Genomic DNA, 23,884 nt, shown 5'->3' with positions numbered 1-23,884 from the left:
GCCCCTGGGCTAGGGACACCGCGGGGACCGGCCCCTCGGGGTAGAGACACAGCAGGGACCGGCCCCTGGGCTAGGGACACCGCGGGGACCGGCCCCTCGGGGTAGAGACACAGCAGGGACCGGCCCCTCGGGTTAGAGACACAGCAGGGACCGGCCCCTGAGCTAGGGACACCGCGGGGACCGGCCCCCTCGGGGTAGAGACACAGCAGGGACCGGCCCCTGGGCTAGGGACACCGCGGGGACCGGCCCCCTCGGGGTAGAGACACAACAGGGACCGGCCCCTGGGCTAGGGACACCGCGGGGACCGGCCCCCTCGGGGTAGAGACACAGCAGGGACCGGCCCCTGAGCTAGGGACACCGCGGGGACCGGCCCCCTCGGGTTAGAGACACAGCAGGGACCGGCCCCTGAGCTAGGGACACCGCGGGGACCGGCCCCCTCGGGGTAGAGACACAGCAGGGACCGGCCCCCTCGGGGTAGAGACACAGCAGGGACCGGCCCCTGGGCTAGGGACACAGCAGGGACCGGCCCCCTCGGGGTAGAGACACAGCAGGGACCGGCCCCTGGGCTAGGGACACAGCAGGGACCGGCCCCCTCGGGGTAGAGACACAGCAGGGACCGGCCCCTGGGCTAGGGACACCGCGGGGACCGGCCCCCTCGGGGTAGAGACACAACAGGGACCGGCCCCTGGGCTAGGGACACCGCGGGGACCGGCCCCCTCGGGGTAGAGACACAGCAGGGACCGGCCCCTGGGCTAGGGACACCGCGGGGACCGGCCCCCTCGGGGTAGAGACACAACAGGGACCGGCCCCTGGGCTAGGGACACCGCGGGGACCGGCCCCCTCGGGTTAGAGACACAGCAGGGACCAGCCCCTCGGGGTAGAGACACAGCAGGGACCAGCCCCTGGGCTAGGGACACCGCGGGGACCGGCCCCCTCGGGTTAGAGACACAACAGGGACCAGCCCCTCGGGGTAGAGACACAGCAGGGACCAGCCCCCTCGGGTTAGAGACACAGCAGGGACCAGCCCCTCGGGGTAGAGACACAGCAGGGACCAGCCCCTCGGGGTAGAGACACAGCAGGGACCAGCCCCTCGGGGTAGAGACACAGCAGGGACCGGCCCCTGGGCTAGGGACACCGCGGGGAGGGCCCGGGCTGAGGCCGGGCTCACTGGCCGTACCGGAGACGCAGGCCGTGTAGCATTCCCGCACCTCCTGCGCGTCCCCTTCGCACGGGGCTCCGCCGTTGGCAGCCTCCGGGTTGGTTGGGGATCTGGGGGGGGTAGGGAACCAGCAGAGGGTCAGTGCATTCCTGTGCCCCCAGCTGGGTCCCCCTCTCCTCACAGCCCCCACCCACAACTGTCCCCACGCCCCCCACAGCCTAGCACCCCCTCCCCCCCACAGCCTAGCCCCCCCCCACACACATAGCTGCCCCAGCGCCCCCAGCTGGGCCCCCACCCCGCCTCCCACAGCCCGGAGAGCACCCCTGCCCTCCAGCCCCCCCTGTGGCCAGCACCCACTGCGAGGACCCCCGCGCTCTCTGCTCCCCTCGCACCTGAACCTCTCCCGCATGCCGGCCCCACAGCTGCGGTCACAGGGGCTCCAGGGGGACCAGGCGGACCAGCCGCAGCTCACCGGGCAGGCCAGGTCCTCGCACGTCACCGCCCCGTCCAGGCACACGCTGGGGAGAGACGCGGGCGCAGGGGGCTGGGCCAGGGCACCCACAGCTCCCGTGGCCCAGTCAGTGGGGCCAGGGGCTCTGCTCTCGCTGTGGGGCCCCGCTCAGCACCGAGGCTGCTCCCCGGCAGGGCTCAGCCAGGCGGGGCCAGAGCTGGCGAGCGCCACCCAGCGTGGAGCCCCAGGGGTCTGCCCTTGGCCCTAAGCTCCGCTGGGCGCCAGGCCCGTGCGTGGCACCGAGGGCACGGCCACCCGATTGCGCCAAGAGCAGGCTGGGGGCGGTGCGGGGGCCGGGCCGACGCCCATGGGAACGGCCTGGGGCCCCAGTGCCCGGCAGGCGCCGCGAGGAAGTGGGGGTTGCGTTCGCGCTCTGCCCTTGCGCTGCTGTGTGGGATTCCGCCCGTCCCCGTAGCCCCGCGGGCGTGCCTCAGTTTCCCTGGGCACTGCCCCGCTTGCTAGATGGGGGAGGGGATTCCGGGTGTGACTCACGGAGGGAGGCTGCCCCAGCCCCTCACGCTCACACTGGGACCCGGTGTGATGCAGTGGGGGGGGCTGTCGGCTCTGGCTGGGCAGTCATTGGTCGCTGTGTGGGCCGGGGGTGACCCCTACTGGCTGGTGTGTGTAGCACTGCCCAGCGGGGGGGGGGGTCCCTGGGGACAGGCACCTAGGCCATGGCCAGGCCACGTCCCCCCTGGCCAGGAGAAGGGGTGTGAGACAGGAGGGGGGCTGCTGGGGGAAGGAGGGTTCGGTGGCAGGGAGAGGGGGCAGCCGATTCACACCAGTATGGGGGCGCAGGGGCCTGGGAACCCCTCCCCCCAGGGGCACTAGGGCTGTCGGCCGGCCCCGTGCCCGCGTGGAGCCCGCGCTGCGCCGGACCTCGGAGCAGCAACAAGCCCATTTGTAGGCGGCACGTCAGGCCACGGACGGGTCGGTCCCCATGCGCCGTCGCGCCCGCAGACCCCTTCGGCCTGGGACACCGCGCAGAGGAGGACAGAGCTGGGGCGTGGGGCGGAGTCCGGCTGGCTTGGGGGGCAGGGAGGGGCCCAGGGCCTGGCTCTGCCCCCCAGTCTGTGCCGCGCTGGGGCCCCGGGGCCCGAGGACCCCCCTGTGCCCTGTGGGGGGGGGGGCGACACTCACCACTGGCTGCAGTTGCGGAGCAGGAAGGTCTCCCCGGGCAGGTGCCGCTCCTGGCCCAGCTGGCAGGGGCACTGGCTGATGTTCACGCAGCCGCCCTCCTGCAGGTAGAGCCCCGGGGGGCAGCGGCACCCTGCCGGGACCAGCGCCCGTCACAGGCCGGCAGCTGGGCCCCGGGCGCGGGCAGCGAGCGGCCGGCTGGAGGGGGAAGGCTCCGCCCGGGGCCAGGGGCCAGCTGCGGTGCCACCAGCCGGGCTGGGACGCAGGGGGGGGACCTTGCTGGCGGCTGGGCTGGGGCTGGGGGTGACCCCCACTGGCTGCTGCCTGCACCACGGCCCAGCTGGGCAGGGGGGAGTCACCAGGCCAGGGGCGCCCAACCGGTCTGACCAGCTACCCCAGGGAGAGGGACAAGGGAAGGGGGAGGCTGCCCTGGCTGGGGGCAGGGCTGGAGGGGAGGTGGGGAGTTTCTGTCTGGGAGCAGGGGGGAGGCAGCCTAGGGAGGGGCTGAGATTTAGGGGCCCAGGCTCCCCCATCTCCAGGGGCCTGAGGCGTCCTAGGCCTGCCCTGGAACCAGGTTACATCTGTGCTGGGCTGTATCCTGGAGAGGCGATAAACCCCCCTGTTCTACCGGCTGGGGGAGTCTCTTTGTGCCACTCCGGGGGTGCAGGAGACGGGGAAACCCCAACGCGCAGCCACACCGGCCCCCGGGCCCCCAGCCCCCGAGCCCCGCCCCCGAGCCCGCCAGCCCCGGCGCCGCTCACCCTCCACGCAGCGGCTGGGGCAGCTTGTCTCGGCGCCCAGCTCCCGGCACGACTCTGGGCACGGCGCCACCAGGCCCCTCTCGCAGTCGCCCGCCTGCACATGCACCATCTCGGGGCCACAGTCTGGGGGGCACGGGCGCTCAGAGCCTGCAGCCGGCTCCCTCGGCACCCCCGCCCTGCTGCCCCTCCCCGCCTCTCCCAGCCCCCCGGACCGCTCCCTGCCTCTTCCTGCCCCCCTCGGCACCCCCACTGCCCCACCCCACCTCTCCCGGCCCCCCGGACCGCTCCCTGCCTCTTCCTGCCCCCCTCGCCCCTCGGCACCACTGTGACGTAGTGGGGGTACTTGCTGGGCTGTGGTGACCCCTGCTGTCTGGAGCAAGACCCAGCAGGGAAAACCTCGCTAGGCAGAGGTAATGCCAAACTTGTTGAACCAGTGGCCAGACACCCCCCATGGAGAGGAACAAAGGAAGGGGGATGCTGCCCTGGCTGGGGGGCAGGGCTGGAGGAGGGTGAGTTAGTTGCTGTCTGGGAGCATGGAGGAGACAGCCTAGGGAGAGGAGCTGGAGTTTAGGGGCCCAGTCTCCCCCATCTCAAGGGGGCCTGAGGCATCCTAGCCCAGCTCTGTGACCAGATTCCATCTGTGCTGTGCTGTATCCTGGAGAGGCAATAAACTTCCTCTACTCCACCGGCTGGTGCAGTCTGTTTGTGCCATTTCGGGGTGCAGGAGACGGGGGACCCCCAACGCGCCGTCACAACCCCCACTGCCCCTCCCCACCTCTCCCGGCCCCCCGTACTCCTCCCTGCCTCTTCCTGCCCCCCTCGCCCCTCGGCACCCCCACTGCCCCTCCCCGCCTCTCCCGGCCCCCCGTACCGCTCCCTGCCTCTCCCAGGCCCCCTCGCCCCTCGGCACCCCCACTGACCCTCCCCGCCTCTCCCTGCCCCCCTCTCCCCTCGGCACCCCCACTGCCCCCCCCCACCTCTCCCGGCCCCCCATACCGCTCCCTGCCTCTCCCGGCCCCCCTCACTCCTCGGCACCCCCACTGCCCCTCCCCGCCTCTCCCCACCCCTCTGAATCCTCAGTGCACCCAGGCCTTTTCCCCCCAGACCCTCCCCGCCGCCCCCTGCCCTTGGCCCTGCCTTTCCCGCTCCCCCTGCCCGGCTCACCGCGGGCGTCCCCGCAGGGCTGCAGGTTGCAGGCCTCGGTCTGCACAGCGTCGCCCGGGCAGGCCTGGCCCCCGTTCTTGGGCGGGGGGTCGGCACAGCTCCGCGTGCGGCTCCGCACCCCGCCCCGGCACTCGGCGTCGCAGTCCGACCACTCGCCCCAGGCGGCCCACGCCCCGTTCACTGCCGACAGGGGGGCCGGGGGTCAGAGCTGCTGGGCCCCATCCGGGAGGGGCCCGGCCCCCTCCCCAGCCCTCGCCCCCGCCCCCGCCCCGGTTCTCCGGCCGGCCTGGCTGCCGGGAAGGGCAGAGCGGGGCTCCCTCGGGCACCCCCCAGGAGTGGGCCTAGTGACCCAGGCCAGCAGAGGGGGTGGGGGGCAGCCAGACACAGGGAGGTGCCTTGGGGGAGTCCCCGCTTTCCTGGTGCGTCCGGCAGCCGCCTGGCAAAGGGCCGGTGCAGGCAAGGGGGGCTCTGCCGAGGGGGGCTGAGCCACTGTCCCCACCTGAAGGGCAGTGCAGGACCATGGGGGCGGGGCTCCCCGGGGTGAAGGACCATGGGGGCGGGAATCCCCGGGGTGAAGGACCATGGGGGCGGGGCTCCCCGGGGTGCAGGACCATGGGGGCGGGGCTCCACGGGGTGAAGGACCATGGGGGCGGGAATCCCCGGGGTGAAGGACCATGGGGGCGGGGCTCCCCGGGGTGCAGGACCATGGGGGCGGGGCTCCACGGGGTGAAGGACCATGGGGGCGGGAATCCCCGGGGTGAAGGACCATGGGGGCGGGGCTCCCCAGGGGTGCAGGAGCATGGCGGCGGGGCTCCCCGGGGTGAAGGACCATGGGGGTGGGGATCCCCAGGGGTGCTCCTCAGGGATGCAGAGGGGCTCCTTACAGACCACGGGGGAGGGTTCCCCAGGGGTGCAGGGTCATGGGGGGAGCTCCCAAGGAGAGATGGGCCGGGGGTTCCCCAGGAGAGATGGGGCATGGGGGGCCCCTCAGGAGAGATGGGGTGCAGGGCCCCCCAGGAGAGACAGGGCATAGGGGGCTTCCCCAGGGCTGCGGGGGGGCCTCCCAGGACAGATGGGGCGCAGGGGAGTTCCCCAGGAGAGACGGGGCATAGGGGGCTTCCCCAGGGCCGCGGGGGGTTCCCCAGGAGAGACGGACTGGGGGTTCCCCAGGAGAGACGGGGCATAGGGGGCTTCCCCAGGGCCGTGGGGGGTTCCCCAGGAGAGATGGGGTGCAGGGGGTTCCCCAGGAGAGACGGACTGGGGGTTCCCCAGGAGAGACAGGGCATAGGGGGCTTCCCCAGGGCCGCAGGGGGCCTCCCAGGACAGATGGTGCGGGGGGTTCCCCAGGAGAGATGGGGCGCGGGGCCCCCCAGGAGAGACGGGGCATAGGGGGCTTCCCCAGGGCCGCGGGGGGCCCCCCAGGAGAGATGGGGCACGGGGGCCCCCCAGGAGAGATGGGGCACGGGGCCCCCCAGGAGAGACGGGGCATAGGGGGCTTCCCCAGGACCGCAGGGGGGCCCCCCAGGACAGATGGGGCGGGGGGTTCCCCAGGAGAGACGGGGCATAGGGGGCTTCCCCAGGGCCGCGGGGGGGGCCCCAGGGCAGACGGGGGGGCCCCAGGACAGACGGGGGGCTCACCGGGGCAGGCCCGCAGGAAGCAGGAGCGGCTGTCGAACTCGCTGCGCTCACACTGGCCCCCGGGCAGGGCGTTGCGGAGAAGGTCCCGCCGGCGGAAGGTCACCCCCAGCCCGCACGACCGGCTGCAGTCGCTCCAGCCGCCCCACGGGGACAGGACGCAGTCCACTGGGGGGGAGACGGGCTCAGAGCCCAGCAGGAGCGCCCGGGCCCTGCCCAGCCCCACAGGAGAGCGCCAGGGGCCTGCCCAGCCCCACAGGGGAGCGCTAGGGGCCTGCCCAGCCCCACAGGAGAGCGCCAGGGGCCTGCCCAGCCCCACAGGGGAGCGCCAGGGCCCTGCCCAGCCCCACAGGGGTGCGCCAGGGCCCTGCCCAGCCCCACAGGGGAGCGCCAGGGCCCTGCCCAGCCCCACAGGGGAGCGCCAGGGGCCTGCCCAGCCCCACAGGGGAGCGCCAGGGCCCTGCCCAGCCCCACAGGGGAGCGCCAGGGCCCTGCCCAGCCCCACAGGGGAGCGCCAGGGGCCTGCCCAGCCCCCCAGGGGAGCGCCAGGGGCCTGCCCAGCCCCACAGGGGTGCGCCAGGGCCCTGCCCAGCCCCACAGGGGAGCGCCAGGGCCCTGCCCAGCCCCACAGGGGAGCGCCAGGGCCCTGCCCAGCCCCACAGGGGAGCGCCAGGGCCCTGCCCAGCCCCACAGGGGAGCACCAGGGCCCTGCCCAGCCCCACAGGGGAGCGCCAGGGCCCTGCCCAGCCCCACAGGGGAGCGTTAGGGCCCTGCCCAGCCCCACAGGGGAGCGCCAGGGGCCTGCCCAGCCCCACAGGGGAGTGCCAGGGCCCTGCCCAGCCCCCAGGGGAGCGCCAGGGCCATGCCCAGCCCCACAGGGGAGCGCCAGGGCCCTGCCCAGCCCCACAGGGGAGCGCCAGGGGCCTGCCCAGCCCCACAGGGGAGCGCCAGGGGCCTGCCCAGCCCCCAGGGGAGCGCCAGGGGCCTGCCCAGCCCCCCAGGGGAGCGCCAGGGCCCTGCCCAGCCCCACAGGGGAGCGCCAGGGGCCCTGCCCAGCCCCCCAGGGGAGCGCTAGGGGCCTGCCCAGCCCCACAGGGGAGCGCCAGGGCCCTGCCCAGCCCCACAGGGGAGCGCCAGGGCCCTGCCCAGCCCCACAGGGGAGCGCCAGGGACCTGCCCAGCCCCACAGGGGAGCGCTAGGGGCCTGCCCAGCCCCACAGGGGAGCGCCAGGGCCCTGCCCAGCCCCACAGGGGAGCGCCAGGGCCCTGCCCAGCCCCACAGGGGAGCGCCAGGGGCCTGCCCAGCCCCACAGGGGAGCGCTAGGGGCCTGCCCAGCCCCACAGGGGAGCGCCAGGGCCCTGCCCAGCCCCACAGGGGAGCGCCAGGGCCCTGCCCAGCCCCCAGGGGAGCGCCAGGGCCATGCCCAGCCCCACAGGGGAGCGCCAGGGCCCTGCCCAGCCCCACAGGGGAGCGCTAGGGGCCTGCCCAGCCCCACAGGGGAGCGCCAGGGCCCTGCCCAGCCCCACAGGGGAGCGCCAGGGGCCTGCCCAGCCCCACAGGGGAGCACCAGGGGCCCTGCCCAGCCCCAGGGGAGCGGACGTACCACAGCTGCTCTCGTCGGAGCCGTCCCGGCAGTCGGGGCGCAGGTCGCAGCGCCTGTCCATGGCCACGCACTCCCCACTGCCGCAGGAGAACTGCTTGGCGGAGCAGGCGCTGGGCCGGCCCGTGGGGGGGGGCCGGGGCCGTGGGGGGCACGGGCCAGGCAGTGGGGCCTCCTGCAGGGACAGCGGCAGGCAGAGTGAGGGGAGCGCCCGGCCATGGGCTAACCCTGACCCGAGGCCTGGCCCAGAGCCCCCCCGGCCTCCCCCCGCCGGCCGAGAGCCCCCCCGGCGTCCCCCCGCCGGCCGAGAGCCCCCCCGGCCTCCCCCCGCCGGCCGAGAGCCCCCCCGGCATCCCCCCGCCGGCCCAGAGCCCCCCCGGCCTCCTCCCGCTGGCCCAGAGCCCCCCCCGGCCTCCCTCCGCCGGCCCAGAGCCCCCCCGGCGTCCCCCCGCCGGCCCAGAGCCCCCCCGGCCTCCTCCCGCCGGCCCAGAGCCCCCCCGGCGTCCCCCCGCCGCCACAGAGCCCCCCCGGCCTCCTCCCGCCGGCCGAGAGCCCCCCCGGCCTCCCCCCGCCGCCACAGAGCCCCCCCGGCCTCCCTCCGCCGGCCCAGAGCCCCCCCCCCGGCCTCTCCCCGCCGGCCCAGAGCCCCCCCGGCCTCCCTCCGCCGTCCTAGAGCCCCCCCACCTCCTCCCGCCGGCCCAGAGCCCCCCCCCGGCCTCCCCCCGCCGGCCCAGAGCCCCCCCGGCCTCCCCCCGCCGGCCCAGAGCCCCCCCGGCCTCCCTCCGCCGTCCTAGAGCCCCCCCGCCTCCCCCCCGCCGGCCCAGAGCCCCCCCCGGCGTCCCCCCGCCGGCCCAGAGCCCCCCCTGCCTCCCCCCGCCGGCCCAGAGCCCCCCCCAGCCTCCCCCCGCCGGCCCAGAGCCCCCCAGCCTCCCCCCGCCGGCCCAGAGGCCCCCGGCCTCCCCCCGCCTGCCCAGAGCCCCCGGATACTGCCGGATTGCGCTTTTCTCCGCAAGGCCTTGGAAGGACTGGCTGTGTGTGACTGTGGGGCTAGCGGGGCGAAGGTTATCCTCAGAGCCACATGGCCAAGAAAGGAGGGGCGAGGTGCGGGTGAAGACAGACGGATCGGCGTCAGAGGGACCATCCCTGCCTGCCCACGGTCAAGGAGTGATCGGATTGGCGGATTGACGGCCCTAAAGTGGAGCTGGCTCCCCTGCCAGAGACTGATTACAGGATGAGCCTTCGGAGGTGTCTGGGGAACGATTGACGTTGACACCGGCCACAGGCTGACACAGCGGAGTCCAGAGTTCAGCAGAGGAAAGGGTTATAAAAGCAGGTGCTTTGCCGTGGGACTTTGGGTTCGTCTTGCCACCAACTCCAGGAGCATCGGATCGCGGCCGACAAAGGAATCGATCTGGCCCCCAGACTCTGGACTGATAACTATAACACCGACTGGAGGGACTCTGTGTGTGTGTGGTTGGGGGGCATTGGGGCCAGGGGACGGATCCTATGACGGATCTCGCGTGCTTCTGGGAAGCGTGGCAGCAGTGTCAGCCCCAGACTCGTCAGCTGGCAAAGGCCTGCGGGCCAGTCGGGTCGACAGAGGCAGCGAAAGGGGCCGGGGGTACTTCCAAGGGCAGCGCCGCACTCAGCCCAGGGTACGGGCTCCATGCGGCGCTGCCCTTTGAAACGCCACGGCCGCATTTCAAAGGGGCAGCCGCACAGAACCGGCCCAGCTGGGGACTCCGGAGCCCTGGGCAAAGCCAGCCTGGGACAAGCGGACCCGGCGGCCCGGCCTGGGAAGGTGACCGAAGGGGGCAGGGAGGGGAGCCGGGGCCCGCCCTGTGGGTCTGGGATGGAGGGGGAGGGGCTGCCCCAGGGCCCGCTCACCGCAGTGCCACTCGTCAGAGCCGTCCAGGCAGTCCTCCCGCCCGTCGCACACCACGGCGGCCTCCACACAGCCCAGCACCTCGCAGGCGAAGGAACCCGGGGGGCAGAGCAGCCGGGGGAAGGGCAGCCCTGGGGAGGAAGACAGGGTTGGGGTGCGGGCAGTGAGCCCCTGGGCCTCTCGGCTCCCATCACTCCCTTCCCAGGGGCCCCACCCCACTGCGGGAAGGGCCGGGGCAGGGGCGGGGGGCGGGGGCTCGGCGTGGCAGGGGCTGGGACGTGCCCGGAGCCCAGGAACAGCGAGGTGGGCAGCTCCCCGCACCCCCTGGTACTCTGGTGGGCACTCCGAGGGGGCAGACCCTCCACGGGGGTCACCAGCCCCACGCTCTGCCCCCTTGGGCTCTCCCCGGGGCACCCCCGACCCCTCAGCGGGCAAGCGCCAGCGAGCCCCGCCCGGCCCGGCCCCGGCACTTACCTGCCGCAGTGGTGGCCAGCCCAGGCCTGCCAGGCAGGGAAGGGCCGGTGTGCAGCCCGGGCAGCCCTGTGGGGCTTGGGCCTACCACCGACACCGTCACAGCCGCCATGCCCGGCAGCGTGGGGCCCGGCGGCCGCGGGGTCCCCGGAGAGGTGGTCCCTGCCCACGGGAGCCCGGGGGTGCCGGCGGTGGGCATCTCCCCTGGGCGCCCGGGCTGTGTGCTTGCCAGGCCAGGCGGCCCCGTGCTCGGGTGGGGCCCGGCGGTGCCAGCTGCTCCGGGGCTGCGCGTGGCCCCCGCTGGCCTCGTCCCCGGTGTCGCCGTGGCCCCTGGCTCCTTCCCTGGGCCAGCCAGAGAGAGCAGGAGTCAGTGACAGGGCAGGCCCCCGTCAGCCCCTCGCCTTCCTCCAGCCCCACCTGCCAGCTCCCTTGCCTTCCTGATGTGCAGGCTGCCGGCTGCGGGCGCCGGGCTGGTCCAGGGGCTGCCGGCAGGACGGCTCTGTCCATCCCCAGTCACTAGGAGACCCTGTGCTGCCGCGGGGGGGCGTCTGTGGCCCCGGGCTGTGGGGTCTGACTCCCCCACACGGGGACTGGCCCAGACACCCCGTCCCAGCCTGGCAGGGAACAAGGCTCTTCCCGGGGGAGACAAAGGGAGGGAGGGGGCACGGCCCCTGGCTGGGGCAGGGCTGGGGGCTGGGTCAGTCTGGGCTGGGGGAGCAGAGTGAGTCCAGGACGGGGGGGTCAGGGGCCCGTGAGCCACCCCCGAGAGGAGCAAGGCTCTGCCCCGGCGCCGGCGCCAACGTGGACCCTAAGCCAGGCCACGTCTGAGAACCGATAAACCTTCCGCTCCACTGGCCGGCAGGGCCCCATCGGGCTGCGGGGGGGGCGCAGGGTCGGGGCCCTGACGCGCTGTCACAGACCCCCCCCCAAGGGACCCCGTGCTGGGCACCTCCCCTCCCGCGCCTGCCCCGCCCCCGCCCCACCTGCTGCCACCGTGCCTGTCGGCTGCCCCAGAGTCGCCGGCTGGCCCGTGGGTTCGGCCTGGCCACTCGCATTGGCCGCACTGGGAGCCCGGGAGCGCAGGGGCTGCGGGGAGGTGGCCAGGGGGCGGGTGGGAGCAGCACCTGGGAGAGGCAGAAGGAGCCCGTCAGTGGGAGGGTGCTGGCCCATCGGCTCCCGGCCCCCCCTTCACCCCCTGCCCTGCCCCCTACACTCCATTACCTCCGACCCCCTGGCCTGCCCCCTACTCCCCCTGCACCCCCTGATCCCCTGCCCTGCCCCCTACACTCCATTACCTCCGACCCCCTGCCCTGCCCCCTACTCCCCTTGCACCCCCTGATCCCCTGCCCTGCCCCCTACACTCCATTACCTACGACCCCCTGGCCTGCCCCCTACTCCCCCTGCACCCCCCGATCCCCTGCCCCCTACACTCCATTACCTCCAACCCCCTGCCCTGCCCCCTACTCCCCCTGCACCCCCCAATCCCCTGCCCCCTACACTCCATTACCTCCGACCCCCTGGCCTGCCCCCTACACTCCATTACCTCCGACCCCCTGGCCTGCCCCCTACTCCCCCTGCACCCCCCGATCCCCTGCCCCCTACACTCCATTACCTCCGACCCCCTGGCCTGCCCCCTGCCCCCAGGCCCAGCTCACCGCAGCGCTGTTCGTCGGAGAAGTCGCCGCAGTCATCGTGGCCGTCGCACAGGACGCCCTGGGGCCCGGCGGGGACGCAGCGGCCGTTGCGGCACCAGAACTCCCCGGGGCGGCAGGCCCTGTGGCCCGGCTCTGTCGTCGCTGCCCCCGGCGCCACGGCGAGCACTGGGCGGTTCGGGGGGGAGGTTATTCTGGGCCGGTCCCAGGAGATGCCCCTGACATCACCCCCCTGAGAAACTCCCCCCCCCCGGGATGCCCTCACCCCCCCGCCTCACTCCCCTGGCTCCCTGCAGAGCCCCCAGGGGGTACCTGGTGTGACGTAGGGGGGGTACCTGGCTGGGTTCTATGCTGCTGGCTCTGGGGGAACCCCCACTGGCTGCCGTGGGTACCACGACCCAGCAAAACAGGATGAGTCACTATGCAAACCAGTGGCCAGACACCCCCCATGGAGAGGAACAAAGGAAGGTGGATGCTGCCCTGGCTGGGGGGCAGGGCTGGAAGAGGGTTAGTTAGTTGGCTGCTGTCTGTGAGCATGGAGGAGACAGCCTAGGGAAAGGGGCTGGAGTTTAGGGGCCCAGTCTCCCCCATCTCAAGGGGGCCTGAGGCATCCTAGCCCAGCTCTGTGACCAGATTCCATCTGTGCTGTGCTGTATCCTGGAGAGGCAATAAACTTCCTCAATTCCACCGGCTGGTGCAGCCTGTTTGTGCCATTTCGGGGTGCAGGAGACAGGGAACCCCCAACGCGCCGTCACACCTGGCTCGCAGCCCAGCAGCTCGGCCCGCAGGAAGATGCCGTGGTGGAAGTCGTGCGGCAGGATGCGGACGTGCCGGGCTCGCACCATGCGCTGGAAGGTCCTCACGGCCGGCGTGGAGTCGTCCACGTTCCCCTGGAACAGCTGTGGGACAGCGAGGGGCTCGACCAGACACAGTGCGCACCCCAAAGCCCCAACCGCACCCCCTAAAGCCCCCAACCACCAAGGCCCCCAACTACGCACACCCCCTGTGCCGTAGTGGAGGGAACTTGCTGGTTTCTAGGGGTCTGTGGTAACCCCACTGGCTGCCGCGGTACCACAGCCCAGGACAGGGATGAGTCATTATGCAAAGGGATCTCTCAACTGGTCCGACCAGCTACCCCCCATGGAGAGGAACAAACCCCACAAGCACACCCCCCCAAGGCCCCCCAACCACACATGCCCCCCAAGGCCCCCAACTATGCACACACCCCCAAACCCCACAACCACACACCCCCAAGGCCCCCCAACCACACATGCCCCCCAAGGCCCCCAACTATGCACACACCCCCAAACCCCACAACCACACACCCCCAAACCCCACAACCACACACCCCCAAGGCCCCCCAACCACACATGCCCCCCAAGGCCCCCAACTATGCACACACCCCCAAACCCCACAAGCACACACCTCCAAGGCCCCCCAACCACACATGCCCCCCAAGGCCCCCAACTATGCACACACCCCCAAACCCCACAAGCACACACCTCCAAGGCCCCCCAACCACACATGCCCCCCAAGACCCCCAACTATGCACACACCCTCAAACCCCACAACCACACCCCCCCAAGGCCTCCCAACCACACACGCCCCCCAAACCAACAACCACACCCCTCCAAGGCCTCCAACGACACACACCCCCCCAAGGCCCCCAACTATGCACACACCCCCAAACCCCACAACCACACACCCCCAAGACCCCCCAACCACGCACACACCCCAAATCCCACAACCATGCACACACCCCAATGCACACACACCCCAAACACGCACACACAAGCAAGTTGAGGGAAGCTGCCCGGTTTTGGAAAGAAGGGGCTGTGATGGCGCGTTGGGGTCCCCTGCCTCCTGCACCCCCATAATGGCACGAACAGACTCCACCAGCCGGTAGAACAGGGGAGTTTGTTGCTTCTCCAGGATACAGCCCAGCACAGATGGAATCTGGTTCCAGGGCAGGCCTAGGATGCCTCAGCCCCCCTTGAGATGGGGGGGTCTGGGCTCCTAAATCCCAGCCTGTTGCCTAGGCTGCTTCCTCCATGATCCCAGGCAGAGACTAACCCCCTCACCTCCAGCCCTGCCCCCAGCCCGGGCAGCATCCCCCTTCCTTTGTCTCTCTCCTTGGGGGTAGCTGGTCAGACAGGTTTGGAGCCCCCTTTGCATAATGACTCACTGTGCCGTAGTGGGGGTACCTGGCTGCTTTCTATGCTGCTGGCTCTGTGGTAACCCCACTGGCTGCTGCTGGTACCACGGCCCAGCACGACAGGGGTGAGTCACTATGCAAAGAGGGTCTCAACCCGTCCGCCCAGCTACCCCCAGGGAGAGGGACAAAGGGAGGGGGATGCCGCCCTGGCTGGGGGCAGGGCTGGAGGAGAGTGAGTTAGTCTCGGTCTGGGAGCAGGGAGGAAGCAGCCTCAGCAACAGGCTGGGGGGTTTAGAAGCCCAGACCCCCCGGTGACGGACCCAGCGGGGTCCGCACTGGCAGCCGGGAGAGAGCCCCCCCCTTGGCCGGAAAAGCGGCCGCCACGGGTGGCGAGCTCACCAGCGCGGCAGCACCGGGGTCCGGGCACCCGGCATTGCCGGCAGGGACTGGGAGCAGGAGGCGGGGCAGACGCGGGCGGCGGGGAAGCGGCCGGCTCTGCCGCCCTGGCTTACGCTCCAACGCGGGGCACGGGAGCACGTCGGTGCAGGCGCGGGGGCAGGGACGTCGCTCCCCGCACAGACCTCATCCCCCAGCGACCACAAAGGCCGGTGACGACCCGGCAGGAGGGGGAAGTGCGGCAGCAGGCGTCCTGGCGTCCAGGAATACCAAGCCCACGGCCCCCCGGGCGGCGAGGAGAGACGGGCTCGGCCGTTGGCGGCTCGCCTTGGGACGCGCCCGGCGACTTCGGCGTGGTGAGTGACCCCCGCCTTGCTCCACCACCGGGGCAAGTCAGCGGGGAGTGGAAGGAGCCCGAGGCGGGGCCCTTCTGGCGCCCGTGGGCGGACGAGTTGAGGGCAGCAGCCCCGTCCGCCGTGGAGGGCGACAGCTGGTCGCCGACCTCCACTTAGGGCCTCGGGCTGGGACCCGGAGGTGAGGGAGGGCCCGGGGCCCCCACCCCCTTCCCCCTCATTGCTACCTACGAGCAATTCCCCTGAATCCTTAAACCCGCGTGGCCCGGACCGCAGGAGGACACTGGTCCGCGGCCAGGCCCCGCGACGACACGGCGACCCCCTTCCTCAAGTCAGAGGAGGAGGAGGGGTCCGACAGAGGGGCCGCCGACCCCCCTCAGCCGTCAGGGGCCGAGGGGTGATCGCCCCCTCGCCCAGACGCCAACCCCAGGACCCCAGGTAGGGGCCGGAGAGGCAAGCCCAGGCAGTGGGTTCGCTGGGCCCCGCCCCTCCCCAGACTTGCTCGGGAGCTGAAGGGGGAGGGAGCGAGGAGCTCCCAAAATTCCATCACACCCCCCATCTCCAGGGGGCTGAGGCATCCCAGGCCTGCCCTGGACCCAGATTCCATCTGTGCTGGGCTGTATCCTGGAGAAGCAACAAACTCCCCTGTTCTACCGGCTGGGGGAGTCTGTTCGTGCCACTTCGGGGGTGCAGGAGCCGGGGGACCCCAACGCGCCCTCACACTCATCCCCTGCCCTGCTGGGCCGTGCTACAGACAGCAGAGGTCACCCACAGCCCCAGCAAGGTACCAACACTACGTCACAGGGGTGGCCCTGGTCCCGGGGGGGGCTCGGAATCGCGGGCTGGTTCGCAATGTGGGGCTGGGAACGCTCTTTGGAAACTGACTCGGAATAAGCGACCCCGGGTGCGTAGCTCACACTGCGCAGCTTGTTCCGAGATGAGGGAGCTGTGCAGACGCACCCGTGTGCCGACGGTGCATGCCTCAGTTTCCCTGTGCGCTGCATGAGTAACTGGGGGGGCTGGCTGGAGGAGACAAGCCCTTGGGGGAGAGAGGGGCTGTGAGCCCCCCGGGACACACCTCCCAGGACCCCTGCTCTGTGCCCGCCCCAATCTGCCTCCGAGGGCCCATAACCCTCCTGCGCTTACCCCACGGGCCCAGCCTGCTCGCCACTCCTCTGGTGCCCCGTGTGTGTGTGTGTGTGTGTGTGTGTGTGTGTGTGTGTGGCACAGTGTGCATGCGTGTGTGTGCACAGTGTGCATGCGTGTGTGTGTGTGCGCGCAGTGTGCATGCGTGTGTGTGTGTGCGCGCGCGCGCACAGTGTGCATGCGTGTGTGTGTGTGCGCGCGTGTGTGTGTGCGCGCACAGTGTGCATGCGTGTGTGTGTGTGCGCGCGTGTGTGTGTGCGCGCACAGTGTGCATGCGTGTGTGTGTGCGCACAGTGTGCATATATGTGTGTGTGTGTGTGTGTGCGCGCACAGTGTGCATGTGTGTGTGTGTGTGTGTGTGTGTGTGTGTGTGTGCGCGCACACCTCAGTCCCCCCCCCCAGTTCTCTCTGCAGGAGGGGGGGCCAGGCAGGACTCCCTGGGCAAGTGTCTCAGAGTCTCCCCTCCTGGGACCAGGGGACAGAAGTGGCGGGGAGGGGGAGTCAGTCTGGGCTGGGCTGGGCGGATGCTGGAGGCCAAAGGGGGGTTCAGGGCCCCCCCGAGGAAGGGGCCTGTGCTCACGCCGAAGCCGCGCCAAGTCCCAGGGAACCAATGAACCTTCCACTCCACTGGCCGGCGCAGAGTCTGGCTGGGGAGGGGGGGGGCGGGGCCCCCCGATGCGCCGACACACCATGCCGGGGGCTCGCAGCGGGAAGTGGGGCTGAAGGCTCCCAGCCGCTGTGCCAGGAGTCCGGGGCGCAGGGCCTCCGGCCAGCAAGGGGTTAACCCTCCGAGGGGTCCTCCCCGGGCCCGTGGGGCAGCGCGCGCCGGGGCCCCGTGAGGGGCCGGCCCGGGTACCTTGGGCCCCGGCGGGGCGTCCGCAGAGACCTCCCGGTACTCGTGCCACCGCCGCCCGTCCGTGCTGAACTGCAGCCAGAAGCTGGTCACGAAGGCGTCCGAGGAGCCTGCGCCCTGCACGACCACCCCTGCGGGGAGAACAGCCCGGCTCAGCCTGCGGGACACCCCCAGGGCCCAGGGCACGGGGGGCGGGCCCAGAAGTATGGGGGTGCGGACCCTGAGGGGGCGCCAGGGCCTTGCCCGGCCGGGCTGTGGAGAGCAGCCCCCCCTCCGCACACGCCCAGCCCCACGCACTGAGCGGGATGCTTTCAGAACAGCGTGTGTGCCTCAGTTTCCCCAGTGTGCTACAGCAGGGCCCGCAGCGTGCTCCCTCAGGCCGGGCACCTACCCGTCAGGTTCCTGGGCTCCAGCAGGTCCACCTGCAGGTAGGGCGGCCTGGAGGGCAGCTCCTGGTACCGGTCGGCCGGGGGGCCCCAGCCCTGCAGGTCGGAGCCGGGCAGCAGGCGGTTGAGGCGCCCGGCCTGGGCCGGGTTCTCCGCCTGCTGGGAGGAGGCGCTGAAGCTGCTGTCCGGCAAGGAGGCCAGGCCCAGGGGCCCGTAGCACCGGTCTGGGGGGAGACAGGCGGGTCAGGGCACCGCCCCCTCTGGGAATTGGGGACCGGCCGGAACCCCCCCCCCCCCGTGGGAATCGGGGACCGGCCGGAGCCCCCCCCCCCCGTGGGAATCGGGGACCGGCCGGAGCCCCCCCATGTGGGAATCGGGGACCGGCCCATGTGGGAATCGGGGACCGGCCAGAGCCCCCCCCTGTGGGAATCGGGGACCGGCCCATGTGGGAATCGGGGACCGGCCAGAGCCCCCCCCTGTGGGAATCGGGGACCAGCCGGAGCCCCCCCCATGTGGGAATCGGGGACTGGCCGGAGTCCCCCCGCTGTGGGAATTGGGGACCGGCCGGAGCCCCCCCCCGGGAATCGGGGACCGGCCGGAGCACCCCCCATGTGGGAATCGGGGACCGGCCGGAGCCCCCCCCATGTGGGAATCGGGGACTGGCCGGAGTCCCCCCGCTGTGGGAATTGGGGACCGGCCGGAGCCCCCCCCCCGGGAATCGGGGACCGGCCGGAGCCCCCCCCATGTGGGAATCGGGGACCAGCCCATGTGGGAATCGGGGACCGGCCGGAGCCCCCCCCATGTGGGAATCGGGGACCGGCCGGAGCCCCCCCCATGTGGGAATCGGGGACCGGCCGGAGCACCCCCCATGTGGGAATCGGGGACCGGCCGGAGCCCCCCCCATGTGGGAATCGGGGACCGGCCGGAGCCCCCCCATGTGGGAATCGGGGACCAGCCGGAGCCCCCCCCATGTGGGAATCGGGGACCGGCCGGAGCCCCCCCCATGTGGGAATCGGGGACCAGCCGGAGCCCCCCCATGTGGGAATCGGGGACCAGCCGGAGCCCCCCCCATGTGGGAATCGGGGACCGGCCGGAGCCCCCCCCATGTGGGAATCGGGGACCGGCCCGGCGGAGCCCCAGCCGGCCGTCGGAGCGAGGGGCAGGACTCACCTCCCAGCGGGGGCAGCGGGAAGGTGGCGAGGGGGGGGCCGGTGGCGGCAGGCGGGCTGGGCGGGGGGGTGCCCGGGGGCCCCGCTGTGTGCAGGGCCGGCGCGCTGGTCCTGTTCTCACCTGCGCGGGGAAGAGCAGCGACGCGTCTCCCCCGGCCCGGCCCCTCCGCGCCGCACTGGACCCCCGGGACATCCCGGCAGCGCCCCTCTAGCCCTGGGGTCCCTGGACCTTGGTCCCTCCGTGTGCGGGAGGCATTTTGGTTGGGGGCTCGTGCACCAGCAGGGAAACGCGCCGGCCGGGGGCGCTCTGATCCGCTGGGAGGCCCCTGAATCTCTCCCGGGAAGCCTTGAGCCCCCAGCTCCCAGGGGACCCTGCCCCCCACCCCCGCCCTTTGGGGGGCTCCCCACTGCCTATCCCAGGGGAAAGGGGAGCCCCCCAACCCGCCCAGGGCCAGCTGCAAGTGAGGGGCAGGGACCAGCGCAGGCGAGCTGGGCTGCAGGCCAGGGCTGAGGGGCATCGTGGGGCTGGCTGGGCTGTGAGAGCCTCTCCCTTGCTGCCCCCCAACTGCCATGGCCTGTAGCCCCCCAACCCCAGAGCCCCAGGCCCCCCAACCCACAGTCCCAACCCCTCCCGAGCCCAACCCCCCAGAATTCAGCCCCCCAACCCCAGAGCCCCAGCCCCTCCCGAGCCCAACCCCCCAGAGCCCCAGGCCCCCCAACCCCAGATCCCCAGCCACTCCCGAGCCCAACCCCCCAGAACTCAGCCCCCCAACCCCAGAGCCCCAGCCCCTCCCGAGCCCAACCCCCCAGAATTCAGCCCCCCAACCCCAGAGCCCCAGGCCCCCCAACCCACAGTCCCAACCCCTCCCGAGCCCAACCCCCCAGAACTCAGCCCCCCAACCCCAGAGCCCCAGCCCCTCCCGAGCCCAACCCCCCAGAATTCAGCCCCCCAACCCCAGAGCCCCAGGCCCCCCAACCCACAGTCCCAACCCCTCCCGAGCCCAACCCCCCAGAACTCAGCCCCCCAACCCCAGAGCCCCAGGCCCCCCAACCCACAGTCCCAACCCCTCCCGAGCCCAACCCCCCAGAACTCAGCCCCCCAACCCCAGAGCCCCAGGCCCCCCAACCCACAGTCCCAGCCCCTCCCGAGCCCAACCCCCCAGAATTCAGCCCCCCAACCCCAGAGCCCCAGCCCCTCCCGAGCCCAACCCCCCAGAACTCAGACCCCAACCCCAGAGCCCCAGACCCCCTGAGCCCAACTCCCCAGAACTCAGCCCCCCAGAGCAGGACTCACCCCCTTCAGCGCAGTAGCAGCAGGCCTCGCCCCGGCCCTCCACCAGCACCCGCCCCTGGGGGAGAGAGATGGTGGAACCAGCCTGGCTCCCAGACAGCCCATGGGGGGGCTGCAGGGCCGCCCCTCCCCCTCCCCGAGCCGCGCCCTGCCCCCCACCCCCGCCAGCTGGGGCCGCACCCCCTCGGGGGTCAGGGCAGCGCCCGGCGTGCTGGGCCCCTGGGGGGCAGGCGGGTGCGCTCACCTCTGGGCAGGCCACGGTGCTGTAGGGGCAGTACTGGGAACACTGCACCGTCAGGCTGGCCAGGCACTGGCACACCTGGCACTGCCCCGAGCGCCAGCGGTCACCAACGGCGTGCGCCCGGCCGTGGTGCTCGCACTCCTCGCACGGCTCCGTCTGGCACCTGCACGGGGAGGGGCGGCAGGGAGCGCAGTGAGGGCTGGCGGGGGCAAGCGCTGGGGCTGAGCATGCAGCCCCTGGGCTAGTGTGGCTGGTGCACCTGCCCAGAGCCCACCCCTTCCCCTGCCAGCGTCCCCTGCCCAGAGCCCACCCCAGCTCCCCCAGAGCGCAGTGCCCACCCTAGGGCCCCCCACCCAATGCCCACCCCAGTCCTCTGCCAGCGTCCCCTGCCCAGAGCCCACCCCTGCCCCCACGCCCAGTCCCCGGTGCCCATGTGCAAGCTCCAGGGCCTTGCTCTGCAGCCGCATGGGAAGAGCTGCAGCCACGAGCGCAGCAGCACGTTCCTGCCAGCCAGGGGGCAGGGCCAGGTGGGGCCGTGGAGCAGGTCCTGCCTCGCGGTGACTGGGATGGCTGCTTAGCAGCACGGCTGAGCCAGGAGCCGCTGAGCCACCAGGCTGAGTTGCCCCGGCTCAGCCGGGTGCTGCCCAGGCCCAAGCGTCTGGGCCACGGGGGTCGCTGTGCCGGGGGAAGCAGGCGGGGGGGTGCCAGCGGGAGTTTGCAGCGTCTCCGTCCAGCTGAGAGTTGCCCTGGGTGAGCGGCGGGGTGGGGAGGGAGGAAAGGCCGGGACGACTCGCCCCCAGGGCACAGACCCATGCACAGTGGGAGGGCAAAGCCAGCGCCCGGCCTGGCCCCGCAGCAGGCGCCGCCTCAGCCAGGTGGGGGGCAGCCCTGGTGCCCAGCGGGGCCCAGGAGGCGGCCGGTCCCTGCCCCCCAGCGCCGAGCGGGGCCCAGGAGGCGGCCGGTCCCTGCCCCCCAGTGCCGAGCGGGGCCCAGGAGGCGGCCGGTCCCTGCCCCCCGGCGCCGAGCGGGGCCCAGGAGGCGGCCGGTCCCTGCCCCCCGGCGCCGAGCGGGGCCCAGGAGGCGGCCAGTCCCTGCCCCCCAGCGCCGAGCGGGGCCCAGGAGGCGGCCGGTCCCTGCCCCCCAGTGCCGAGCGGGGCCCAGGAGGCGGCCGGTCCCTGCCCCCCAGTGCCGAGCGGGGCCCAGGAGGCGGCCGGTCCCTGCCCCCCGGCGCCGAGCGGGGCCCAGGAGGCGGCCGGTCCCTGCCCCCCGGCGCCGAGCGGGGCCCAGGAGGCGGCCAGTCCCTGCCCCCCAGCGCCGAGCGGGGCCCAGGAGGCGGCCGGTCCCTGCCCCCCAGTGCCGAGCGGGGCCCAGGAGGCGGCCGGTCCCTGCCCCCCAGTGCCGAGCGGGGCCCAGGAGGCGGCCGGTCCCTGCCCCCCCGGCGCCGAGCGGGGCCCAGGAGGCGGCCAGTCCCTGCCCCCCGGCGCCGAGCGGGGCCCAGGAGGCGGCCGGTCCCTGCCCCCCGGCGCCGAGCGGGGCCCAGGAGGCGGCCGGTCCCTGCCCCCCGGCGCTGAGCGGGGCTGCGCGGGCGCGTTACCTGCGGGCCTTGCGGTAGATGCCCCGGCAGTGGCGCCCGTTGCCGTGCTTGCTGGGGTTGTTGGGGCTGCGGAAGGCCCACTGGATGCTCTGCACGCCGCAGGGGCCCAGGCACTCGCCCCAGGGGGACCAGGCAGACCAGCCGCAGTTCACTGGGGGCAGAGGGGGTGTGACGCAGGGAGGGGACCTTGCTGGCGGCTGGGCTGGGGCTGGGGGTGACCCCCACTGGCTGCACCACGGCCCAGCTGGGCAGGGGGGAGTCACCAGGCCAGGGGCGCCCAACCGGTCTGACCAGCTACCCCATGGAGAGGGACAAGGGAAGGGGGATGCCGCCCTGGCTGGGGGCAGGGCTGGAAGAGGTGGGTAGTTTCTGTCTGGGAAGCAGGGGAGAAGGAGCTGGGGAGGGGGCTGGGATTGTAGGGCCCAGTCTCCCCCCATCTCCAGGGGGGCACTGAGGCCTCCTAGCCCCAGATTGCATCTGTGCTGGGCTGTGTCCTGGGGAGGCGATAAACCCCCCTGTTCTACCGCTGGGGGAGTCTGTTCCTGCCACTCCAGGTGTAGGAGGCGGGGACCCCGACGCGCCGTCAGGGGGGGGTGAGATCCAGCCGGGACCCCCCCCCCCTACCCCCCAGGGCCCCACCTACCGGTGCACTCGGGGTTCTGCCGGCACCGGCGCAGCTGCCCGTCCTGGCAGGTGCAGATGCGGCAGTTCAGCTTGACCAGCTGGCCGGGCCAGTGGCGCGCGCCCTCCACCAGGCAGGGGCAGTCCCGGGCGCGCAGGCACCGCTGCTCGCTGTCCAGCACCAGCCCCTCCGGGCACCAGCAGCCTGCGGGGCACGGCGGGTGAGGGAGCGGCCGGGGGCACAGCAGCCTCCGCCCCGCCCCTCTGGGGCAGAGCCACCTCGGGGTGCGGAATCACCGGCTCCGGCCGCTCCCCGTGCCGGGACTCTGGGCCTCCGCCCCGCCCCTCTGGGGCAGAGCCACCTCGGGGTGCGGAATCACCGGCTCCGGCCGCTCCCCGTGCCGGGACTCTGGGCCTCCGCCCCGCCCCTCTGGGGCAGAGCCACCTCGGGGTGCGGAATCACCGGCTCCGGCCGCTCCCCGTGCCGGGACTCTGGGCCTCCGCCCCGCCCCTCTGGGGCAGAGCCACCTCGGGGTGCGGAATCACCGGCTCCGGCCGCTCCCCGTGCCGGGACTCTGGGCCTCCGCCCCGCCCCTCTGGGGCAGAGCCACCTCGGGGTGCGGAATCACCGGCTCCGGCCGCTCCCCGTGCTGGGACTCTGGGCCTCCGCCCCACCCCCCTGGGGCAGAGCCACCTCGGGGTGCGGAATCACCGGCTCCGGCCACTCCCCGTGCTGGGACTCTGGGCCTCCGCCCCGCCCCTCTGGGGCAGAGCCACCTCAGGGTGCGGAATCACCGGCTCCGGCCGCTCCCCGTGCCGGGACTCTGGGCCTCCGCCCCGCCCCCCTGGGGCAGAGCCACCTCGGGGTGCGGAATCACCGGCTCCGGCCGCTCCCCGTGCTGGGACTCTGGGCCTCCGCCCCGACCCCCTGGGGCAGAGCCACCTCGGGGTGCGGAATCACCGGCTCCGGCCGCTCCCCGTGCCGGGACTCTGGGCCTCCGCCCCACCCCCCTGGGGCAGAGCCACCTCGGGGTGCGGAATCACCGGCTCCGGCCGCTCCCCGTGCCGGGACTCTGGGCCTCCGCCCCGCCCCTCTGGGGCAGAGCCACCTCGGGGTGCGGAATCACCGGCTCCGGCCGCTCCCCGTGCCGGGACTCTGGGCCTCCGCCCCGCCCCTCTGGGGCAGAGCCACCTCGGGGTGCGGAATCACCGGCTCCGGCCGCTCCCCGTGCTGGGACTCTGGGCCTCCGCCCCACCCCCCTGGGGCAGAGCCACCTCGGGGTGCGGAATCACCGGCTCCGGCCACTCCCCGTGCTGGGACTCTGGGCCTCCGCCCCGCCCCTCTGGGGCAGAGCCACCTCGGGGTGCGGAATCACCGGCTCCGGCCGCTCCCCGTGCCGGGACTCTGGGCCTCCGCCCCGCCCCTCTGGGGCAGAGCCACCTCGGGGTGCGGAATCACCGGCTCCGGCCGCTCCCCGTGCCGGGACTCTGGGCCTCCGCCCCGCCCCCCTGGGGCAGAGCCACCTCGGGGTGCGGAATCACCGGCTCCGGCCGCTCCCCGTGCCGGGACTCTGGGCCTCCGCCCCGCCCCTCTGGGGCAGAGCCACCTCGGGGTGCGGAATCACCGGCTCCGGCCACTCCCCGTGCCGGGACTCTGGGCCTCCGCCCCGCCCCCCTGGGGCAGAGCCACCTCGGGGTGCGGAA

At 73.3% G+C, this 23,884-nt stretch overlaps 1 protein-coding gene across 1 annotated transcript in view; it reads right to left on the bottom strand.

The window, feature by feature from the left end:
- The window catches only part of LOC102446201 (SCO-spondin-like), a gene marked incomplete at its 5' end in the record, with an annotated part of 121,166 nt that overhangs the window by 55,006 nt on the left and 42,276 nt on the right, over positions 1-23,884 (bottom strand). Inside the window, 19 exon segments of the mRNA XM_075916335.1 lie at positions 1,178-1,269; positions 1,552-1,677; positions 2,811-2,940; positions 3,569-3,691; positions 4,733-4,912; positions 6,371-6,535; positions 7,971-8,502; positions 9,847-9,983; positions 10,327-10,665; positions 11,307-11,447; positions 11,979-12,143; positions 12,733-12,874; positions 16,882-17,009; positions 17,270-17,488; positions 18,435-18,554; positions 19,728-19,782; positions 19,969-20,128; positions 21,560-21,710; positions 22,203-22,385. Of these exon segments, the coding sequence (XP_075772450.1) occupies positions 1,178-1,269; positions 1,552-1,677; positions 2,811-2,940; positions 3,569-3,691; positions 4,733-4,912; positions 6,371-6,535; positions 7,971-8,502; positions 9,847-9,983; positions 10,327-10,665; positions 11,307-11,447; positions 11,979-12,143; positions 12,733-12,874; positions 16,882-17,009; positions 17,270-17,488; positions 18,435-18,554; positions 19,728-19,782; positions 19,969-20,128; positions 21,560-21,710; positions 22,203-22,385 (3,288 nt within the window).

The sequence above is a fragment of the Pelodiscus sinensis genome, unplaced genomic scaffold (genome assembly GCF_049634645.1).
Source record: "Pelodiscus sinensis isolate JC-2024 unplaced genomic scaffold, ASM4963464v1 ctg200, whole genome shotgun sequence".
Lineage (NCBI taxonomy): Eukaryota > Metazoa > Chordata > Testudines > Trionychidae > Pelodiscus > Pelodiscus sinensis.
This window is presented reverse-complemented; position numbering and strand designations above follow the sequence as displayed.